This window comes from Osmerus eperlanus, chromosome 21, assembly GCF_963692335.1.
Source record: "Osmerus eperlanus chromosome 21, fOsmEpe2.1, whole genome shotgun sequence".
Lineage (NCBI taxonomy): Eukaryota > Metazoa > Chordata > Actinopteri > Osmeriformes > Osmeridae > Osmerus > Osmerus eperlanus.
The window spans coordinates 11,098,465-11,116,404 of record NC_085038.1 but is presented as its reverse complement, the minus strand read 5'-3'; the positions used below and the strand labels follow the sequence as shown (position 1 = coordinate 11,116,404).

Here is a 17,940-nt window from a genome sequence, read left to right as displayed (position 1 = left end):
GGGGGGGGAGTTTGAGGAGAGAACAGAGAGGTATTCTCGGGCAGGAGAGAAGATGGATCGACTCAATCTCTCCATCCCTCCGTCTCACCTTGTCGGCCACCACTCCTTTTCTCTTGGCCGGGTCTCCGAACAGCCCTGGAGAGACACCACACACACACACACACACACACACACACACACACACCACACACACACATCACATAAAAGACTACAGGCTCTGGACCTCACATGCCTAGTTAGTCTTGGGTGGGTGTACAGGTTTTTCTAGAGGGTTCTAGACAGTTTTCCAAGAAGGTACTGACCCAGGACAGCCTTGGCGGTTCCCTCGTGGAAGGACCAGGCCAGAGAGAGAGCGTCCAGGAACCTCTCCTGCTTCAACAGGAAGTCCACACGCTGGGGAGGACGGGCGAGGAGAGACAACGAGAGAGAGAGAGAGGACAGTTAGATAGAGGGAAAGAGAGAGTAGGCGAGCAATGGATATACAGAGAGCAAGAGAGGAAACAGTGAGAGGAAAGAGAGTACAATGGAGGTAGTGTTGTGTATATTGGACACACCATTGTTGATGACACATAGGTGAATGACACACATGACCACTGAACCAGACTGACAGACAGAAAAACAAACAGGCAGACAGTCAGACAGACAGACAGACAGACAGGCATTACCTCTCTCCAGTTCCTCAGAGTCATGATATGGGCAGACTGTGAAGAGAGATTGATGTGATTACACTAATGCAGGTGGTGATGAACCTCAACAGGAAACAGTAAGACACACTGCTCATCCCCACACTCAGGCATTACGCATGGATGCCAGAGAGCTGGCCGGTCAAAACAGCAGACCTGATAAGCCGATAGCACTCTTGGCCCGTGGAGTTCTGGAGACAGAGCATACACTTCTCTGTACATCAAACACACACATTACCTTAGTTCCCAGGTAGACTATCTGTCCAGCATAGCTGCACACTGATTGGTAGCAGGCCTTCTCTCCGACTAGGGCCTGAAACACACACAGTTAGCGTGGCAACACACACTCACACAAATGTCCTTGACACTGAATCACTATGAGGACTTGAAACCCAGTGGTGTGTGTGTGTGTGTGTGCGTGTGTGTCAGAGAGAGAGACTGAGAGACAGCAACTCTGCCTGGTAAGTGACATACTCAACAGGATATGACATCACAGACAAACAAAAAGAGGCAGGGTAGAATCATGGGTGAAACCCTGCCTCCTGATTAGACACTTAACATCCCCATTGAAGAAACAGTCTCCCCCCCTGCTCTGGAAGTTTGGTCTGGTCCACTGGGAACATCAGACTGGATTAGTTCATTATGGGTCAACTTAGTCTGTGCTGTGGGATATGTAGAGATATGTAATTTTTTATAGAATCCAATTGTAGTTTGGAGATTCCTGGACATTTCCTGTTTAATAGAGGAGACTGATTCTTCAGGGGAGAATCATATCAGTGACCCCAGAACTGACCCTGACCCCTAACCCTACACCACCAGAGCTGACCTGCGTTGACCTCTACCTGAGCTCTGACCCACCACCCCCACAGAGCTAAACAGCATTGCCCTACCTGACCCCTTACCCACGACCCTCACTATCATTTCTCCCTCAACCATAAACCCGCCAGTCGAACCCCAACCCTGCCTCTGCGCCTGACCCTCTCTCTGACCTCTCTGCAGCCTCCTGACCCCTCGACCTGTAACCCTGCGCCCCTCACCAGTGCCTGACTGACGTTGCCCCCCGTGGCCAGCGATTTAAAGTGGCTGCTGTTGTAGACCAGCTGCACCTCTGCCAGGTCCAGACACTCCAGCAGCTCCAGGCTGGGCCGGTCCACCACCTGCAGCTGCTCCCCGCTGCTCAGCAGCACCAGGGTCCGGGAGTTCATCCACTGGAGGACGGGGGAGGGGGGAGAGATGAAGGGAGAGTGAGAGCGATAACAGGAGAGAGAAGGAGAGAGGAGGATGGATGGAGAGAGAGACAGATAAGAGAGAGAGAGAGAGAGAGAGAGAGAGAGAGAGAGAGAGAGAGAGAGAGAGAGAGAGAGAGAGAGAGAGAGAGAGAGAGAGAGAGAGAGAGAGAGAGAGAAGAGAGAGCAGGAAAACGTTTGGGAGACCAAGACAACGCGTAGACGAAGAAAGAGGAATGGGAGGAGGGGAGAGACAAAGAGAGGAGAGGTAAAGAGAGGCGTGCGAGATGAACGACAGAGGAGCAGGGGGAGAGCGAAGGGCGGAACAGACCACCAGGACGAGCAAACGACAGCGGTATATCATCCACACAGGAAATGACCCGCAAAACAACCACTTACGCTCAGACTGATGATGTCACAGTTGAGGTGCAGCTGTCTCTGTTTGATGACATGGATGGTCCCTGACTCCTCTTTCTTCACCTGAGGACGACAGACACACACACACGCACCATCAAACCAACAGTTCAACACCGTGATCTCCACACACACACACATTTACACCTTCTGGATCAAAGATGAGGATCTGGACAGGAAGTGTGTGCGCGTACCAGCAGGAAGTGGACGGTGTCCCCTCTGCAGAAGGCCAGGATGGGGTTAACCACCTTCTGGATGGGCACGTACTGCCAGGCTAGCTGGGGAACACTGGTGGGGTCCGTCTGAAAACAACAACAACAACATTACTGTCATCAAGAACAATATCCCTAGCATTGACGCCATTTCAAAAAATCTGTCCCTGTCTGCCCCTTTCTCGCTGTTAAAGAGCAGATTGTGCCATGGTAGAGATGAGAGTGAGAGAGAGAGACTGGGAGTTGGGGAGAGAAAATGGGGAGAGAGGGAGAGTGAGAGAGACACCCACCTTGCCATAGGGAAAAGTCATCCACACTTTCAGAGACGGCTTAAGTCCAATCACCAGGATCTGAGGGAGACAACAGGTATCAGTTCATCCACTCAGAATGAGTACTTCAGTTTTGAATATGAGTATATGTTTGTTTACATTACATCGCTGCGTAGTGTGTAGAATGTAGTGGGGTAGTGTGCAGAATGTAGGGCATAGATTGTAATGTATAGTGTGCATAACGCAGTGTGTAGAATGTACTGTGTCGAATGTAGAATGCAGATTGTAGAATGTAGTGGGTAGTGCGCAGAGCGTAATGTGTAGAATGTAGTGGGTAGAAAAGTTGTGTGTAGAATGGAGCGTGTAGACTGTAGTGTGCAGTCTGTAGTGTGGCGTGTAGCGTACCTTGGTGAGCGAGGCCATGGCCAGCAGAGAGTACTGTGTGATGGGGTGGTCTCTGAGGTCTGTGGGGGTGTGGAGGGGCTCCACACAGCACACCTCCCCCTTAGAGCCACTGAAGAGACAACGAGAGTCACAGGTACGCATCCCCATCACTCTCCTGGAGGGGGGAGACCCAGGGGGAGAGAGAGAGAGAGAGAGAGAGAGAGAGAGAGCGGAGAGAGAGAGAGCGAGAGAGAGAGCGAGAGAGAGAGAGAGAGAGAGAGAGGGGGAGAGGAGGAGGGAGAGGGGAGAGAGAGGGGGAGAGGAGGAGGGAGAGAGGAGAGAGAGGGGGAGAGGAGGAGGGAGAGAGGAGAGAGAGCGGGGAGGGAAAGAGAGGGAGAGAGAGAGAGGGACAGAGGGGGGAGGGAGACAGGAGAGGGGGAGGGAAAAATAGAAAGAGAGTGGCAGCGAAACAGAGAGAAAAAAAGCGAGCGTGAGAGGAAGGAGAGGGAGAGACAGAAAGGAGAGAGAGAGACGGGAGGGAGGGATAGAGGGTTAGAAGAGAAAGAGGGAGAGAGAGAGTAAACATGTTAGGTGACCGGCCTCAGAATAACTTTCCCCCTCGCCCATTCCTGTCACTTTCAACAAAGCAAGAGAGAGAGAGAGAGAGAGAGAGGCGTTGGGGACAGGTCATCTCGCAAAAACTAAATGTCGGATGGAAGTAACAAAGAGAACCTCGGACGTGGAGCGGCGAAATGAGATCCGACTCAGCCACTGAACAACACTCTGATTCACCCTGGAGAAGCTCTCCACTGAGACGCACGCACGGCAAACACCCACACGCCCACGCAAGCGCGTGCGGCAAGAAACCGTTCTGAACGACTAGACCTCGTCTAGGGACTTCTTGTAAAGAGGCAGTTCATGGCCACTCAACCCAGTCTCATTACATCAATGTCCTTCCAGAAACATCCACACATCCTGACAGGATGTAGAAAACAACAGCTCCGTCCACTGAGGGAGAGGAGACACGGCCAGGAGGCTGGAGGAGGAATCACCGCTGTCTGCGGAGCACCGCTGTTCTCCGGTGGACAGAGGCGGTACTGCAGGCATAGTGGCATCTCACCTGAAGGCCAGCTCAAACACCGATCCCCCACTGTCGTTACACACTGCTAGGGTGGGGTCATCTGTGAACTGGGGGAGGGAGAGACAGACCGAGAGAGAGGGAGAGCGAGAGACAGAGACAGAAAGTGAGCGAGCGAGGGGGAGGGAGAACAAAATTAGACATAGTCCACAGAGGCACAAAGACCATCTGAGAAGAGGGGAAGAAGGTAGCGGAGAGGCGGAGGAGAGGATGAAAGAGGGGCGTACAGAAGGAACAGACAGGGGTTACCTTGACGTGTAAGATAGCCGTGCCAGGAGGGTGGGCGTCTGTGATGGTCCTCAGCAACTTGCCATTGGCCAGGTCCCACATGGTGATCTAGACACGCACACACACACACACACACACACACACACACAACCACAGATTGGAAGAAGCTCAAAGGTAGCCAGCGTAAGTGGGGGTGTTGAGTGGGGGGGATCCTTGTCTAGGGGGAGGTGTGGCCGTGGCAGTGGGGGCGGGGCTTCAGGCACTATGCGTGGTTACCTGGCCCTTGGCAAAGCCGCAGAGCAGACGCGTACAGTCGTGGTTGATGCTGAGGGCGGACACTGCTCCATACTCCGCCCCCGTGGCCGTGCTCCCCAGACACAAACGCAGGGCCTGGTTCAAATCTGAGGAGGACCGCATTTCCCATCAGGCACCAGTGAGGGATGCGATAGGCGTCCCTCTTGACAATAACACTCACTAACATTAAACCAATGACAGCATGCATGTATGAATGGCCATGCAGCATCAGAAACACCACTCCAGTTGGACTGGGAACAAGCCGGCGGCAGTATGCTCTTGCACAGAGAGAAAACAGACTGTACCTTTTGCTGTCCATTTAGAAATTGCCCAGACAGACAGAAAGGGTGTGTCAACAACACACGGTTAGCAATCAGACCACAGTATCTCCCAATTAATCTGTCCACCCACCCACCCATTTATCCAGTCAGCCAGCCAGCCAGTCAGTCAGTCAGCCAGCCAGTCAGTCCACACCCCAAGTCCCTCCCCTGCTCATCCCTGCATGCTGTGTTCTGTCCAGTCAATGATTCCAGCAGAGTGTGACCTAGTGTTGTGTAACTAACTCACCAAACACCAGTGCCAGACCATGAGACGTCCCCACGACGATGACCCCTGACACCGCCTGCAGACAGACAGACAGGAGAAAGGGTGGATGAAGAGGGGAGGAGTGGAGAGGCCAGGAGAGCTCCAGGAGGAAGGTGGAGGAGGGAAACACTTACGATGGCCGTCGGCAGTCCAGCATCTACTCGGTCCTGCGGAACCAAAGAGAAAGCCTGACTTCATGTACGTGTGAATGCGTGTGTGCGTGTGTGCTCACACATGTGAGGGTGTGCGTATATGTGTGTGTGTGTATGTGTGTGACTCACGGCGGCAGAGACGATCTGAGCTGAGATGCCCTTTAGGATGCTGTGTCTGAGCACCGAGCCGTGCACCGTGGCGTTCAACTCCACTGTCTTCCTCTTCCTGTCCCCCGCAGACCAGATCAGACGATCACAGAAATAATCACACCACAGGCCTTGCACACACGCGAAAAATACAGGCAATGCATGATGATGTGTTTCCTACCTTTTGAGGTTGGTACGGTCTCCACTGTCAGAGCTGGCCAATGAGGAGGTCTCGCAGGAGTGGGCGTCAATGTTCTCGGTGTTGAGCAGACAGGTGTCCTCCAGAATGAAGGGCTCCTCCTCTTCCTCCGGCTGGAGAGGAAACAGGAAGTACTGGTGTCACACTGTAACTAGGTAAGTTTGATGCATCTCTCACAGTACTTTGTGGGTGGATATGTCTGTGTTTGGTATTGGGGAGTTACCTCGTTAAGGATGCTCTCCAAAGTGGGGGGTGTATCAACTTGAGGAATGTCGAACTCTTTGTCGTCGATCTGAAGAGAAGATATGAGGGTACAAATGCACTGAAACCTAACATTCTGCAATACCTACCATGCTACAATATTGTGTGACTTCAGGAACCAAACTCTGATTGTGGTGCGCTTAGGGTTGTGCTTCACGTAATGTTCACGTAATTCACAACAGGGTTTAGCAACGTATTTTGGGGGGATATGGAGCAGCAAACTACTATGAGCTTCTTAATGTTGCACCACGTTACAGAAAAAATACTTTTGATTTGATGTCCTTTGATTTGAAGTAATTTTGCTGTGTCAGTACTGTAACCAGCCAGCTAGTTTATTACAACTACACAGCGCTGCTTAGACCAAACCCACCGTGTCTATCTCCATGAGATTGAGCTGGGAGGACGCAGAGACCAGACTCCGAGTGTCTGGAGATTCAGCCGATTCAGACATTTGTAAAAGCTTTGTGGTAATACTCTATCCAATTAAATTAAATCCCATTTTAGTAAGCAAAAAAGCATTGTTTTTGCCTCTTGCTCGCTGCGACGTTTGTGTTCCTTGTTTGCAACGGAAGATGACAAGATGTACGTTCACTGAGTTTCACCGGGCTTTCCTACGGTGCCCCAAGATACCATCTAGCATTCGATTTTCAAGACGGCATCGACTACTCCTGTTACATGGGAGATGGGCGGCGTTTGATGATGTTGATTCATGTAACTGCTGGTTGACACGGTTATACAAAACGAATGTATCTCTTCTTGTCACGTGCTACGTCACGGGGTGCATTCACAGTCGCAACGTTTGCTAGCATTGTAGATTACTGTTTATCTCTACTTTTATCGGTATAACATTTTCTTTCTACTGTCTATATTACTATCCATAGATCACAAGTTCAAATCCTCTCCTTTTTCCTGCACATCACTGTGATAAAAGCGTCCGCTAGATTAAATGAAAAAATAAAGGGGAAAAAAACCGTGTGTCTGCTGTTGAAATGTTAACAGGTCGCATACCTTTAAACTCTGCTCCCTTGTGACCACCAGAGGACAGCAGAAACTCCCACGATTGGACATGCCGGTTTTTAATCTTACTCAAAACCCTTCACAAGCTCGTATGTGTTATCAGTATTGGGTGGTTTGTATGTTTGTACAGCTGGCTAGTTCATAGTGTGACGAACTCTTCTGACTCAGTCAGTCTTGTCTCAGATTTATAGGTGTCTTGGTAGATTTTATTCACCATCCCAATGCAATAATAAAATATATCAACTGCATGAAATATATGACAACATTCAATGCAATGCCTTTTGGTGCGATACCACCTCACAAGAGCAGCTACAAGCGAGTGACCTTCACCAAATGCCACTGCTATCAGCCTAATGCTTTGAAAAGGGCACCGTGCCACCATATAGACACAGACACACACAAACAGCGAGATGGTCGTGGTGACCAAATGCACAGGAACACACATACTGACAAACTCAAAAACGAGCAGTCTTATGGGTTATGGCATGGCTTACCCATCTCTTTCATCCCTTTCTGCATGAGCCACCATGCTGGATTAATTCCATCTGGATCCGAAAAGGTCTACTCTGTCGCTTTTAACCCTTGTGCTGCCTTCGGGTCACATGACCCAAAGGTTCATAACGAACCATCGTTGTGTTTACCCAATTTCACCCAATACAAAAACAAATAAAAATAATTTTATTTTAACCATTGCAATGTGGGGGGTCTGAGACAGCCCGACAGTTAAAAGAAAATGCTTCACTTTGTTTTTGTATGAGGTAAATTTGTCGCAATACGACGGTGGGTCACAATGACTGATGGGTCAGAATGACCCGAAGATAACACAAGGGTTAAGGAAATCCTCTTGAAGGCCAGTTAACAATGACGTTTTTGTGAGCCAGTAAAAGGCCTCCCTGTCAGAGGTCCTAGGCCCAGTTAACAATGATTTATATTTAATATGGCCTAATATAAATACATGTTTCTTAAATTACATAAATGCAATGAAATATAACGGAATATATTAATATTACCTTTACATATATTCTCACTATTACAACAATGACTTATTGTTTGAATTATATACACAAATGCTTCTTTTTGGGGGATTAGTGCTTTATCTGTGGGTTGCCATAGCTCTGTCACCTCGGTGCATAAGCAGACACAGCAGTCAGAGTGGCCTCTAGACAGGGGCCTCTTTGGGCTTCATCCGAGTGGGAGGTCGGCTTCTGCGCCTGTGCTTCACCGAGACAGATCTGGGCATGTCGTTCCTTTCCTTCTTCCTCTTTTTAGCAGGCTTGGCCTTCAACTTGGTCAGCGGCCTCTCCGTGAGAGACACCGGTCCTGGTGTGCTGAGCATGCCGGAGTGTTGTGTGTGTGCGTTCCTGGTTATCCTCTGCATCTGTGAGGACATCACTCGCGACATGGACGGGTTGAGGGGCCCAATGCTGGCCCTGCTGATGTTCTGGGACGACTTCTCAAAGCACCAGCCACAGCACCAGCTGATGATGACGGTCAGGGTTAGAGTGATAGTGATGGTGCAGAAGATGAAGATGACTAAGAAGCTACCGATGCTCCACACGTCTTGGAAACCATCATCGGAAAGCTTGAAGAGGAGCCTCTCGTAGAGATAGGAGAGGTCCTTGGAAATGGCTGCCCCTTTTCCCATCTCTGCTTGGTCTCCTTAATCACCTGCAAGGGACAGTGTCAGTCCAAATGCCATCAGAGTTCCTACTGATATGTAATTATGAACATTTAAACAAACTTATACAGCTAGCTAGCTACCTTCTGGAAAACTGTGGGTCTTAAGTGTCAGTCTAAAAATGGATTAGGCCTACATAGCTGATTACCTCTTAATGTATTACTTTACAGTGTATTATTGTCCTTTAATAAGGGTGTTTTTTCCTACACGTATCCAATGCCTGCAATACAACTAGCTAGTTTCTGTACATGAGCCTGCCAGCTAACAGTCCACCTATCCGTAGCTCTAGAGATACTGTAGTACTGTAGCTACTAGGCCTACATAGGATTATAAAGCGAGAAATATCGTCAACCGCGTAGCGAGGCAAGGAGGATTGGGAGGCAAAGCGAGTCAAGTTAACTTGAACAAAGTTCAATTCAAACGGAAGAATTTGGGTTCTTATTTGGTATAACTTACTTTTCCCCTTTCTAGCAATCCATGTTCAATCTGCTCAACAGCGCGTTTAACATTTTCTGGCTTTATTTGAATAGAATGGAAATTCACATAGGAAGTTAAAGTAACCGTGGTAACGAGGTCAACGATTGTTACATTTTTTGCCGAGTTCCAAGAGAATATTTTGGGGGAGGGAAAATGCAATTTTCAGTCAACTCTATTTTTGATTCTATGTAGGCTATGTAAACCAGTTGCACTCAAAAGCCAGCAACTTTTTTTGTATCGGAGCCTGAGATTGGAAGGAGATCCGAACAGTACAAATGTTAGCTAACTAATTCCCTGGCAAATTCAAGAGAGCTAGTGCTCAGTCAAAGCGGACCGAATAAATAGACCTACAGAAATACACTGATCCATAGTCCACATTCATCATTATGAGAGGGCCAGGCTAAAGACGCAAGCCTATATCCTATGAGACCTAGTTAATCTATGCGTGCTCAAAACTGTGTATGTGGGGAAGGAAAGTTGATGTTCTCTAGCCTAGCCTAGCCTACTGTAGGCTTCACATCAGAATTGGCCTCGTACGTAGTGATATCTTTCCGAAACATAAACTATAGTTTACTGCCGTAGGGGTCAACAGAAACATGATCCAATATGATAATCTGAATCTTGGCAGTACATTAACGTATGCTCCCCACCCCCCGAAGCCTGCTGGTAAGACTCCAGCAGTCAAGAAGAAAGCAGTTCTCGCTGTCAGACCGTGCTCGGCCCCTGGTGTTGTGAGACGTGCCCGCGCCTGGGAGCTATCCCAGCCATAATGGTGCTGAACCTGCGGCTAGAGACTGCCGCGTCCAACAAATTACAAAACCCCGGAACAGCGCTCCTCGTTTGGGTTGAGCTGATCTGATGCACAGAAATGCATCGAAACAACGCTTTGTGGATGACTTGAAATACTTGTCTCCTTCAATGATGGAAATTGGTAGGTTACCAAAAGGATGCTCAGTCGGAAAGATATGCTCGCATTCTGGGGAGCCTGCCTCCATGCCAGGTCCATGACATCGAAGACGGTTCTTTCAGCCTTTTGTTTAAGGAACCTTCTCAGACATTAGAGGTATGTGCGGATAACCCCCCAATTCAAACTGCATCGGCTAGTCAAGCTGTTAAAACGTCGGACAACCACTGCCTATCCAGCGGTGGACCACCCCAGGGAAGGCTATACAGAAGCTCGGCAAACAGGACAACGGGGGACGGTAGTAGGCTAAATGGTCTGCGGGAAGCCCACAGCGACATGACGGCTATGAATCTTACATGGGATGGGGAGTGAATAGCCACCATCATACCTAACCTGAATCAGCAGGGTTGATGTGAGACCCGCGGTTGGATAAACAGGACTAATGAATGTATGGGCATGGCACGTTACAGAATCGATCGACAACAGAAGAGAGGGTGAGGATGAGAAGGTCTGGACGGTCTGAAGTCCTTCCCTGGACGAAGCTATAGACTGAGTGGGTCATAGGCTATCATACGGTATGGATTCTGGCTGAATAACATGTTCAATAAGTTCGAGTGTATCCATGTTCTCCGAGGTAGAAGGAGATTATTGTGCTGGTTCATTAATTTTGTGATGTAGCATGTAGGCGCTTTTGCTTATTCACACGAATGGCGAGGTCGATTTAATCTCGTGTTTGATAGGATGTAGCTAACCCGGACCAGAGTTGAAAGGACAGATGTGTGAGGTGGCGCGCGGACAACATTTCCCCATCGTATTATTGCCCACATCAGAACCAGAACGCTTTGGGGCGTTCATTTGAAAATCAACAATTGAATGTCATGATACTGATACAGCTCAACAGGAGAAGCAAGAGAGGAGAATGGTCTCCCCTGATCCTGCAACACAGTAAGCTTGTCTATTATATCTATGTACCTCAGCGGCGCTGCTCTGATATTCAATATGTCCACACCTGTATATTCACATCTGACCAGACGGGCACATGTTGTTGTCTCTCGGGGTGATTGTATGGTGCTGGGGATCTCTAGGCCACACACCGATGCAGCTCCGCCGCCAGGGCAAGCCCAACGGCCGCTGTTGCGTTTTGTTCAGTGACCTGAAGGTTTTCTTATTCAGGCCGCCGGCCCCCGCCACCGGCATCAAGCCCCATGAACGGGCAAAACAACGAAAGCAATGCGACCGGCAATGCTGCCAACACGAACGACTCAACAGCTGCACCTGCGCCACCGGCAGCGGGATCAGCCGGGACGGATCAGCCGAAAGTGGTTGAGGACTGGCCGGCCACGGGGCAGGCAGGACCTCTGGACTATGGCAGTTCATCGGAGGACTGTTCCAAGGAGAAGTTTGACGAGGGGATGTCGGTTAACAGCTGCACGGACAGCGGCTCAAGGACTCCCCTATGCCGGATCTGCTTCCAAGGGCCTGAGCAGGTGAGACAATATGACTAGAGAGTTCTAATATTTGATTGGCTGGGGATGATGAAGAGTGGTCTAACAACTCTATAGTATTCTCTCTCTCTCCACACACATGTGCAAATTGTCCCTATACTCTGTCTTTGTCCTGTTGCCTTCACACTTTCCCTCCTTTCATCTCTCATCCTTTTCTCCCCCCCCCTCTCTCTCTCTCTCTCTCTCTCTCTCTCTCTCTCTCTCTCTCTCTCTCTCTGTCTTTCCAGTCTAAGCCTTGTGTTGATACTTTACACACACAGGAGCAATTACACGCTTGATAGGACAGGTAATGATTTTCTCACGGCCTCACACACCCACAGCTCACTGGCGGAAATCCCTGGGGGGGGGTTGTGCCCCCCCCCCCCCCCAGGGCTTTCCGCCCAATCCTAGGCAAAATACGATTTGTCCCCCCAATATACATTACAATGTGGGTAATGTGTTACAGCACTTCTTTTGGTGCCCCCCCCCCCTCAAAAATGGCTCTTGAGAAAATGTCATGTAATTGTCCCGTCCCCCCCAAAGTATATATGAGATTTTCGCCCCTGCCACAGCTATGTTGACTCGGGGTGGGTTTCAGTACCCCACGCTTGGTCTTAGATAAGGAGAATAGCCCTTGTGCTGCCTTTGGGTCATTGTGACCCATCTTTTGCACCATGACGGTGGGTCACAATGAACTGGGAATGGAATGAGAGAGAGAGAGAGAGAGAGAGAGAGAGAGAGAGAGAGAGAGAGAGAGAGAGAGAGAGAGAGAGAGAGAGAGAGAGAGAGAGAGAGAGAGAGAGAGAGAGAGAGAGAGAGAGAGAGAGAGAGAGAGAGAGAGAGAGAGAGAGAGAGAGAGAGAGAGAGAGAGAGAGAGAGAGAGAGTGAGAGAGAGAGAGAGAGAGAGAGAGAGAGAGAGAGAGAGAGAGAGAGAGAGAGAGAGAGAGAGAGAGAGAGAGAGAGAGAGAGAGAGAGAGAGATTGAGTGAGGGCGAGATGGAAACGGGGAGCGATAGACAGAGGTGGAGACAAGGAGATATGGGGAGAGAGGGGGAAATGGAGACACTGAAAGAGGGAGACATGGACAGCGATGGAGAATGGGAGAAATTGAGATGAGATGAATGAAAGGCAGATTGAGGGGGAAAAACATGCAGCAAGAAGTGGAGCCACGGTGGTCTGAAATTACCTGACACAGAACGGATGATTACAGTCTCAGGTCACAGGTGTGTGTTTGTGTGTGTGTACGGGAGATTCACAGTCTGAATGTGCAAGCTAACTGCAAAATTGTATGTGTTGTGGATTTATGATGTATGGTGTGTGTATCTCCTGCTCCACTCAACCATTCAAAGCACTTTCTCTCACTCTTGGCCTGCATGCCACTCACGTTAAAAATAGGCCTTTTCCTGTGCGCACACCGACCTCAGTTTCAGCCTCAACCCCAACCCCAGCCTCAACCTCAACCCCACCCCCACCACTACCCCCAGCCCCAGTTCCAGCCTCAATCCCAGCCCCAGTCCCGGCCCCAGCCCCAGTTCCAGCCTCAATCCCAGCCCCAGTCCCGGCCCCAGCCCCAGTTCCAGACTCAATCCCTGCCCCAGTCCCGGGCCCCAGCCCCAGTTCCAGCCTCAATCCCAGCCCCAGTCCCGGCCCCAGCCCCAGTTCCAGACTCAATCCCAGCCCCAGCCCCGTCCCCAGTCATGGATCAATTGATAGTCCCAGTCTAAGTCCCTGTACCTGTCCTAGCCCTAGCTACTTTCAGTCTGTCTGTGTTTTAATGACCATCAAATGATGTAACTCTGCCTTTGGCAGCTTTCATCTCTAGCCTTCTGAGCGCTCAGCAGGATTTGAGTGTGTGTGTGTGTGTGAAAGAGAGAGAATGTGTTTAGGAGGTCCCATGCTTAGGAGTGGCAGGAACCTAGTTAGTTTGGACCAGTGAGTGTTAAAACTAGGGGCACCAGCTACACCAGCCTTTACAGTCACGGTGGCCCTTGAGCAAGGCATTCAAGCCCAAACCTTTTAGACGACTTGTAGTAGCTCTTGGGCAGGGCAGGGTGCAGACTGATGGAGTTAACTTTATCTTTACCCTGTATCTCCTCTCTCTTCTCTCTCCTCTCTCTCTCTCTCTCTCTCTCTCTCTCTCTCCTCTCTCTCTCTCTCTCTCTCTCTCTCTCTCTCTCTCTCTCTCTCTCTCTCTCTCTCTCTCTCTCCTCTCTCTCTCTCTCTCTCTCCTCTCTCTCTCTCTCTCTCTCTCTCTCTCTCTCACTCACTCACACCCTCTCTCACTCACACCCTCTTACTGTCTGTGTATCCCTCTATTCTTTCCCCCTCTCTATCTCTCTTACCCTCTTAAACTCTGTCTCCCTCCATCTCTGTCTCTCTTATCTCTATCTCTCTCTCTACTCTTTGATAGGATTAGAACTGACTGGTTCATGGTAGAGTGCTCTGATTTCAAAATCGCACCCTTACACACATACAGAAATACACACACACGGGCATACCCACGTACACACACTTACACTTTCACACATAACAGGATTAGAGGGGTAAGGATTAATCTCGGAGGAGGTGTCTGCTCAAACAGATTACATGAGCTTTGGGGAGGAGAGAAACCTCACCCCAGATCACGTGACCACAGGGCCACGCACACTTAGACAGATCACCCACTCCAAGAAAACAGAAGCAGTTGCTCCAATTCGATGCGATGAAGTTGAGGCGCGCTTGGTTCGCCACACCTGACGGCAGAGGTGGCCCACTTCGGGGACTATTTATTTGGTTCTATCGTCTGGGATACGACAACCATCAACCTGCAGGCTTTCCTGTTCCGTCCTGTAGGGGGAGCTACTGAGCCCGTGCCGCTGTAGCGGGTCAGTGCGCTGTACCCATGAGCTGTGCCTCATCAAGTGGATCAGCGAGAGAGGGTCGTGGAGCTGTGAGCTGTGCTACTACAAGTACCACGTCATCGCCATCAGCGCCAAGAACCCCCTTCAGGTGTGTGCGAGGAGGACGTCGAAGGACGTGCGTGTACACACAAGCGTGTGTGTGCGTGCGTGTGTGTGTGTGTGAGTCTCTGTGTACGTGTGTTCGTGAGGGCGTCTCTGTGTACATGCGTGTGTGTGTACTTCTTTGTAGGTGTGTGTGTGTGAGTCTCTGTGGTGGCGTGTGTACCCTAACCCACTGTCCTCCGATGGGGCTCAGTGGCAGGCCATCTCCCTGACGGTGATCGAGAGGGTCCAGATTGCGGCGGCGGTCCTGGGGGACCCTGTTCCTGGTGGCCAGCATCTCCTGGCTGGTGTGGTCCTCCATCAGCCCCTCGGCCCGCTGGCAGCGCCAGGACCTGCTGTTCCAGATCTGCTACGCCATGTACGGCTTCATGGACCTGGTCTGCATCGGTGAGGAGAAGGGCTAGAGCTGGGGTTGGGGCTAGAGATGGGGCTGTGACTGGGGGTAGAGCTGGGGTTGGGGCTGTGACTGGGGTTGGGGCTAGAGATGGGGCTGTGACTGGGGGTAGAGCTGGGGTTGGGGCTGTGACTGGGGCTATAGCTGGGGTTTCGTCTCGAGATGGGGCTGGGTTGGGGGGTTAGAGATGGGGTTAGGGTTGGTGCTAGAGATGGGCCTGGGGTTTGGGCTAATGATGGGGCAGAGAATCAATCCCTGGCTGGAGCAAGGTGTCGAGGCTGAGGACAGAGGCTGGGCATGGGGCTGGTGGTGTAGCTAGGGCTGAAGGAAAGAGTGGGGCTGAGGTTTAGGTTGAGGCTGATACTTCAAGATACTAAGTTTAATTGGCTACTGGAGTCTGAGACAGTCAATGACTGGGCACTCTATGTAGTTATTAAACCTAATAAACACACACCTACACATACAAGCATGAGTGGGCCCTTCTACAAGGTCCAAGCTGAACAAACTAATCAAGTCCGGCCCATGAGTACTCATTCACACACGCAGACACACACACACACACAAACACTTACAAACACAAATCCCATCCTGCTTTCCTAAGCAGTAATTGAGAAGGAGAATGTGACTCCCACAGTGGGGAAGATATAATTAAAAGATAAAGGTGTGTGTGTGTGTGTGTGTGTCTACAAGTCAATGTGAGTCCATATTGGTGTGCATGGTATGTCTGTCAAAATGTGTTGGCAGGAGTGTATGTCTATGAGTGTGTGTGTATGACGTGTGTGTTTGTGTGTGTGTGGAGTGGGGGTCCAGTAGCTGTTGCCTCTAGTAAACCCAACCATCATGTCTGGTGGCAGCACCATCTCTGAGCTAGGAGACATGGTTCCCTCTGTGTTACACACACTAGGTGGTGTGTGGGTCGTGTGTTGCATACACAATCAAGGACATAGCAGATATTGTGGTGCATAAACACTAAAGGACAACATACTGTAGGTAGTGTTATATACACACTAAAGGACATACTAGGTAGTGTGGGGATGAACGAGAACTGGAAAAATACAAACAAGGATAGAATGTTTCAGAAGAGCATACATGATTTGTGACACTGAGGAGAGGCAGGTCATATGAGATGATCTCTTCCAAGAGGAAACAAGGGCTTCATGAATAGGCTCGAGAGAGCAAGCTGCATCGCTTCATCTGTAGTTCACACACACACACACACATACACACACACACACACACCACACAAACACACACCACACACACACAGAGTAAATCAATGGGAGAGTCCTCCAGAGCTCAGCGGTGATGTATGTCTTTCCTGGAGAGTACTGATGGGCCAGATAAATGAACCCTTCACTGGAGGAGAGGAAGGGGAGGAAAGGAAGGGGTGGGGAAGGGGAGTAGAGGACAGGAGAGGGGGTAAGAGGACAATGGAAAAGAAGAGAAGGTGAGGGGAGAGGAGAGAAAGGGGATAGATGATGCAAGAGATGCCACCTACCGCCAAACCTATGAGGTAAACGTGCCAAACCGCGTCCTCACCATCATGCACACAGGGGTCAGGTTTCCAAGCAACAGAGGGGTCCTTCCCCGTCAAGGCTTTGCCATCATTTAAACAGCAAACGTGTTTGTTTACGTGTGTGTGGATGTTTGTGCCCAACCTCCCTCCCGCTCCCCAGCTCTGATCATCCACGAGGGGCCTTCTGTATTCCGCATCTTCAACCGCTGGCAGGCTGTTAACCAGCAATGGAAAGTCCTAAACTACGATAAGACCAAAGACACGGAGGACCACCAGAAATACGGCCCCACACCCAGGCCCCCGGCCCTGCTCAATCCCAGGAACGCTGCCTCGTCTGGGGCCGGCCTCGGGGACGACCCGGCCTCCCCCTCCACCTCCTCCCTCATGGCTGCCGTCGCCGCCCATGCCCTGGGCGCCGCAGCGACCGCCTCCACGGCAACCACGCAGGACTCTTTGTCGGAGCGGAGCAACGGACAGGCGTCGTCGTTAACGGACCGGCGGCATCATCATCCTTATCATCACCACTGCCCCTACAACCTCCTCCATCTGCTCAGCCACTTCAGGCAGCAGGCCCCCCGGGTCGCACAGATCCAGCCACAGGTCCTCGCCCAGGTCCCAGCTGAGCCCAGCGAAGGCAGCCGAGAGCTGGTCATGAGAGTTACTACGGTCTGAGGCTCGGTTGAGGCCTAGTGGCTGTTTGCCGAGAAAGGCGTGGAGGAGAGCGAAAGACTCTGCTGCAGAGATGGGACTAGGTCAGACACTGGGTGTGGGGGTCGATTCGGTTTCCTGTGTTTGTAACAACAGACGATGATGTAATAAAATAAGTTTTTTCATCTGTGGATATGATGTTGGCAGGGTGTCTAACCAAGGTCTCCCTCTCAATGTGCCTGTCCCCCCTCTCCCCTCCTTCCTGCTTTTACACTCATCTCCTCTCGTAGAGTAGTGAGTTACAGTGAAAAAAATTGTGTTTTTTCCTAGCCTGTGCTTCTCAATCTGTGACGGTCTCCATTCTCAATACTGGGTGTCTCTCTGTGTTGGTCTCCCTCTCTCTCTCTCTCCTGTGTTCTCTCCACCACTCTCCTGACCTTACAGGCCTGAGACGTGACAACAAACTCAGCCGCTGGAAACAGGACACGCTGTCAAAGCATCACTTTTCTTTATTCCATTTCCTCCATTCACAACAATTCAAAACAAACAAAATGCCACTGAATTTCCATCTTTCTCATTTTATTACAAAATAATTTCAAGAGCCAAAAGTACAAAGAGTTGTTGTGTTG

General features: G+C 50.3%; 2 protein-coding genes across 4 annotated transcripts in view; one reads left to right on the top strand and one right to left on the bottom strand.

Annotated features, from left to right (window-relative positions):
* Window positions 1-6,881, bottom strand: part of vps8 (VPS8 subunit of CORVET complex) — a 24,166-nt gene extending 17,285 nt beyond the window's left edge. The window contains exons 1-18 of one of the 3 annotated variants that reach the window (XM_062447704.1): window positions 6,563-6,881; window positions 6,155-6,223; window positions 5,914-6,044; window positions 5,715-5,811; window positions 5,568-5,600; window positions 5,416-5,470; window positions 4,831-4,955; window positions 4,576-4,662; window positions 4,309-4,376; window positions 3,210-3,363; window positions 2,826-2,885; window positions 2,518-2,625; window positions 2,309-2,389; window positions 1,721-1,891; window positions 922-996; window positions 666-701; window positions 303-393; window positions 89-135 (exon numbers count right to left, since the gene is read on the bottom strand). In XM_062447704.1, the coding sequence (XP_062303688.1) occupies window positions 89-135; window positions 303-393; window positions 666-701; window positions 922-996; window positions 1,721-1,891; window positions 2,309-2,389; window positions 2,518-2,625; window positions 2,826-2,885; window positions 3,210-3,363; window positions 4,309-4,376; window positions 4,576-4,662; window positions 4,831-4,955; window positions 5,416-5,470; window positions 5,568-5,600; window positions 5,715-5,811; window positions 5,914-6,044; window positions 6,155-6,223; window positions 6,563-6,643 (1,569 nt within the window). In that variant the 5' untranslated portion in view covers window positions 6,644-6,881. The remainder of the gene's footprint in view (window positions 1-88; window positions 136-302; window positions 394-665; window positions 702-921; window positions 997-1,720; window positions 1,892-2,308; window positions 2,390-2,517; window positions 2,626-2,825; window positions 2,886-3,209; window positions 3,364-4,308; window positions 4,377-4,575; window positions 4,663-4,830; window positions 4,956-5,415; window positions 5,471-5,567; window positions 5,601-5,714; window positions 5,812-5,913; window positions 6,045-6,154; window positions 6,224-6,562) is intronic. The other 2 variants (XM_062447706.1, XM_062447705.1) reach the window with 2 other exon arrangements.
* A 4,505-nt stretch (window positions 6,882-11,386) lies between these two features.
* marchf4a (membrane-associated ring finger (C3HC4) 4a) lies at window positions 11,387-17,527 on the top strand. The gene is given in 5 exon segments (XM_062447708.1): window positions 11,387-11,755; window positions 14,584-14,739; window positions 14,947-15,009; window positions 15,011-15,140; window positions 16,824-17,527. Coding segments are annotated over 5 exon segments (1,143 nt in total). The 5' UTR covers window positions 11,387-11,473; the 3' UTR covers window positions 17,336-17,527.
* The last annotated feature ends 413 nt before the right edge of the window (window positions 17,528-17,940 follow it).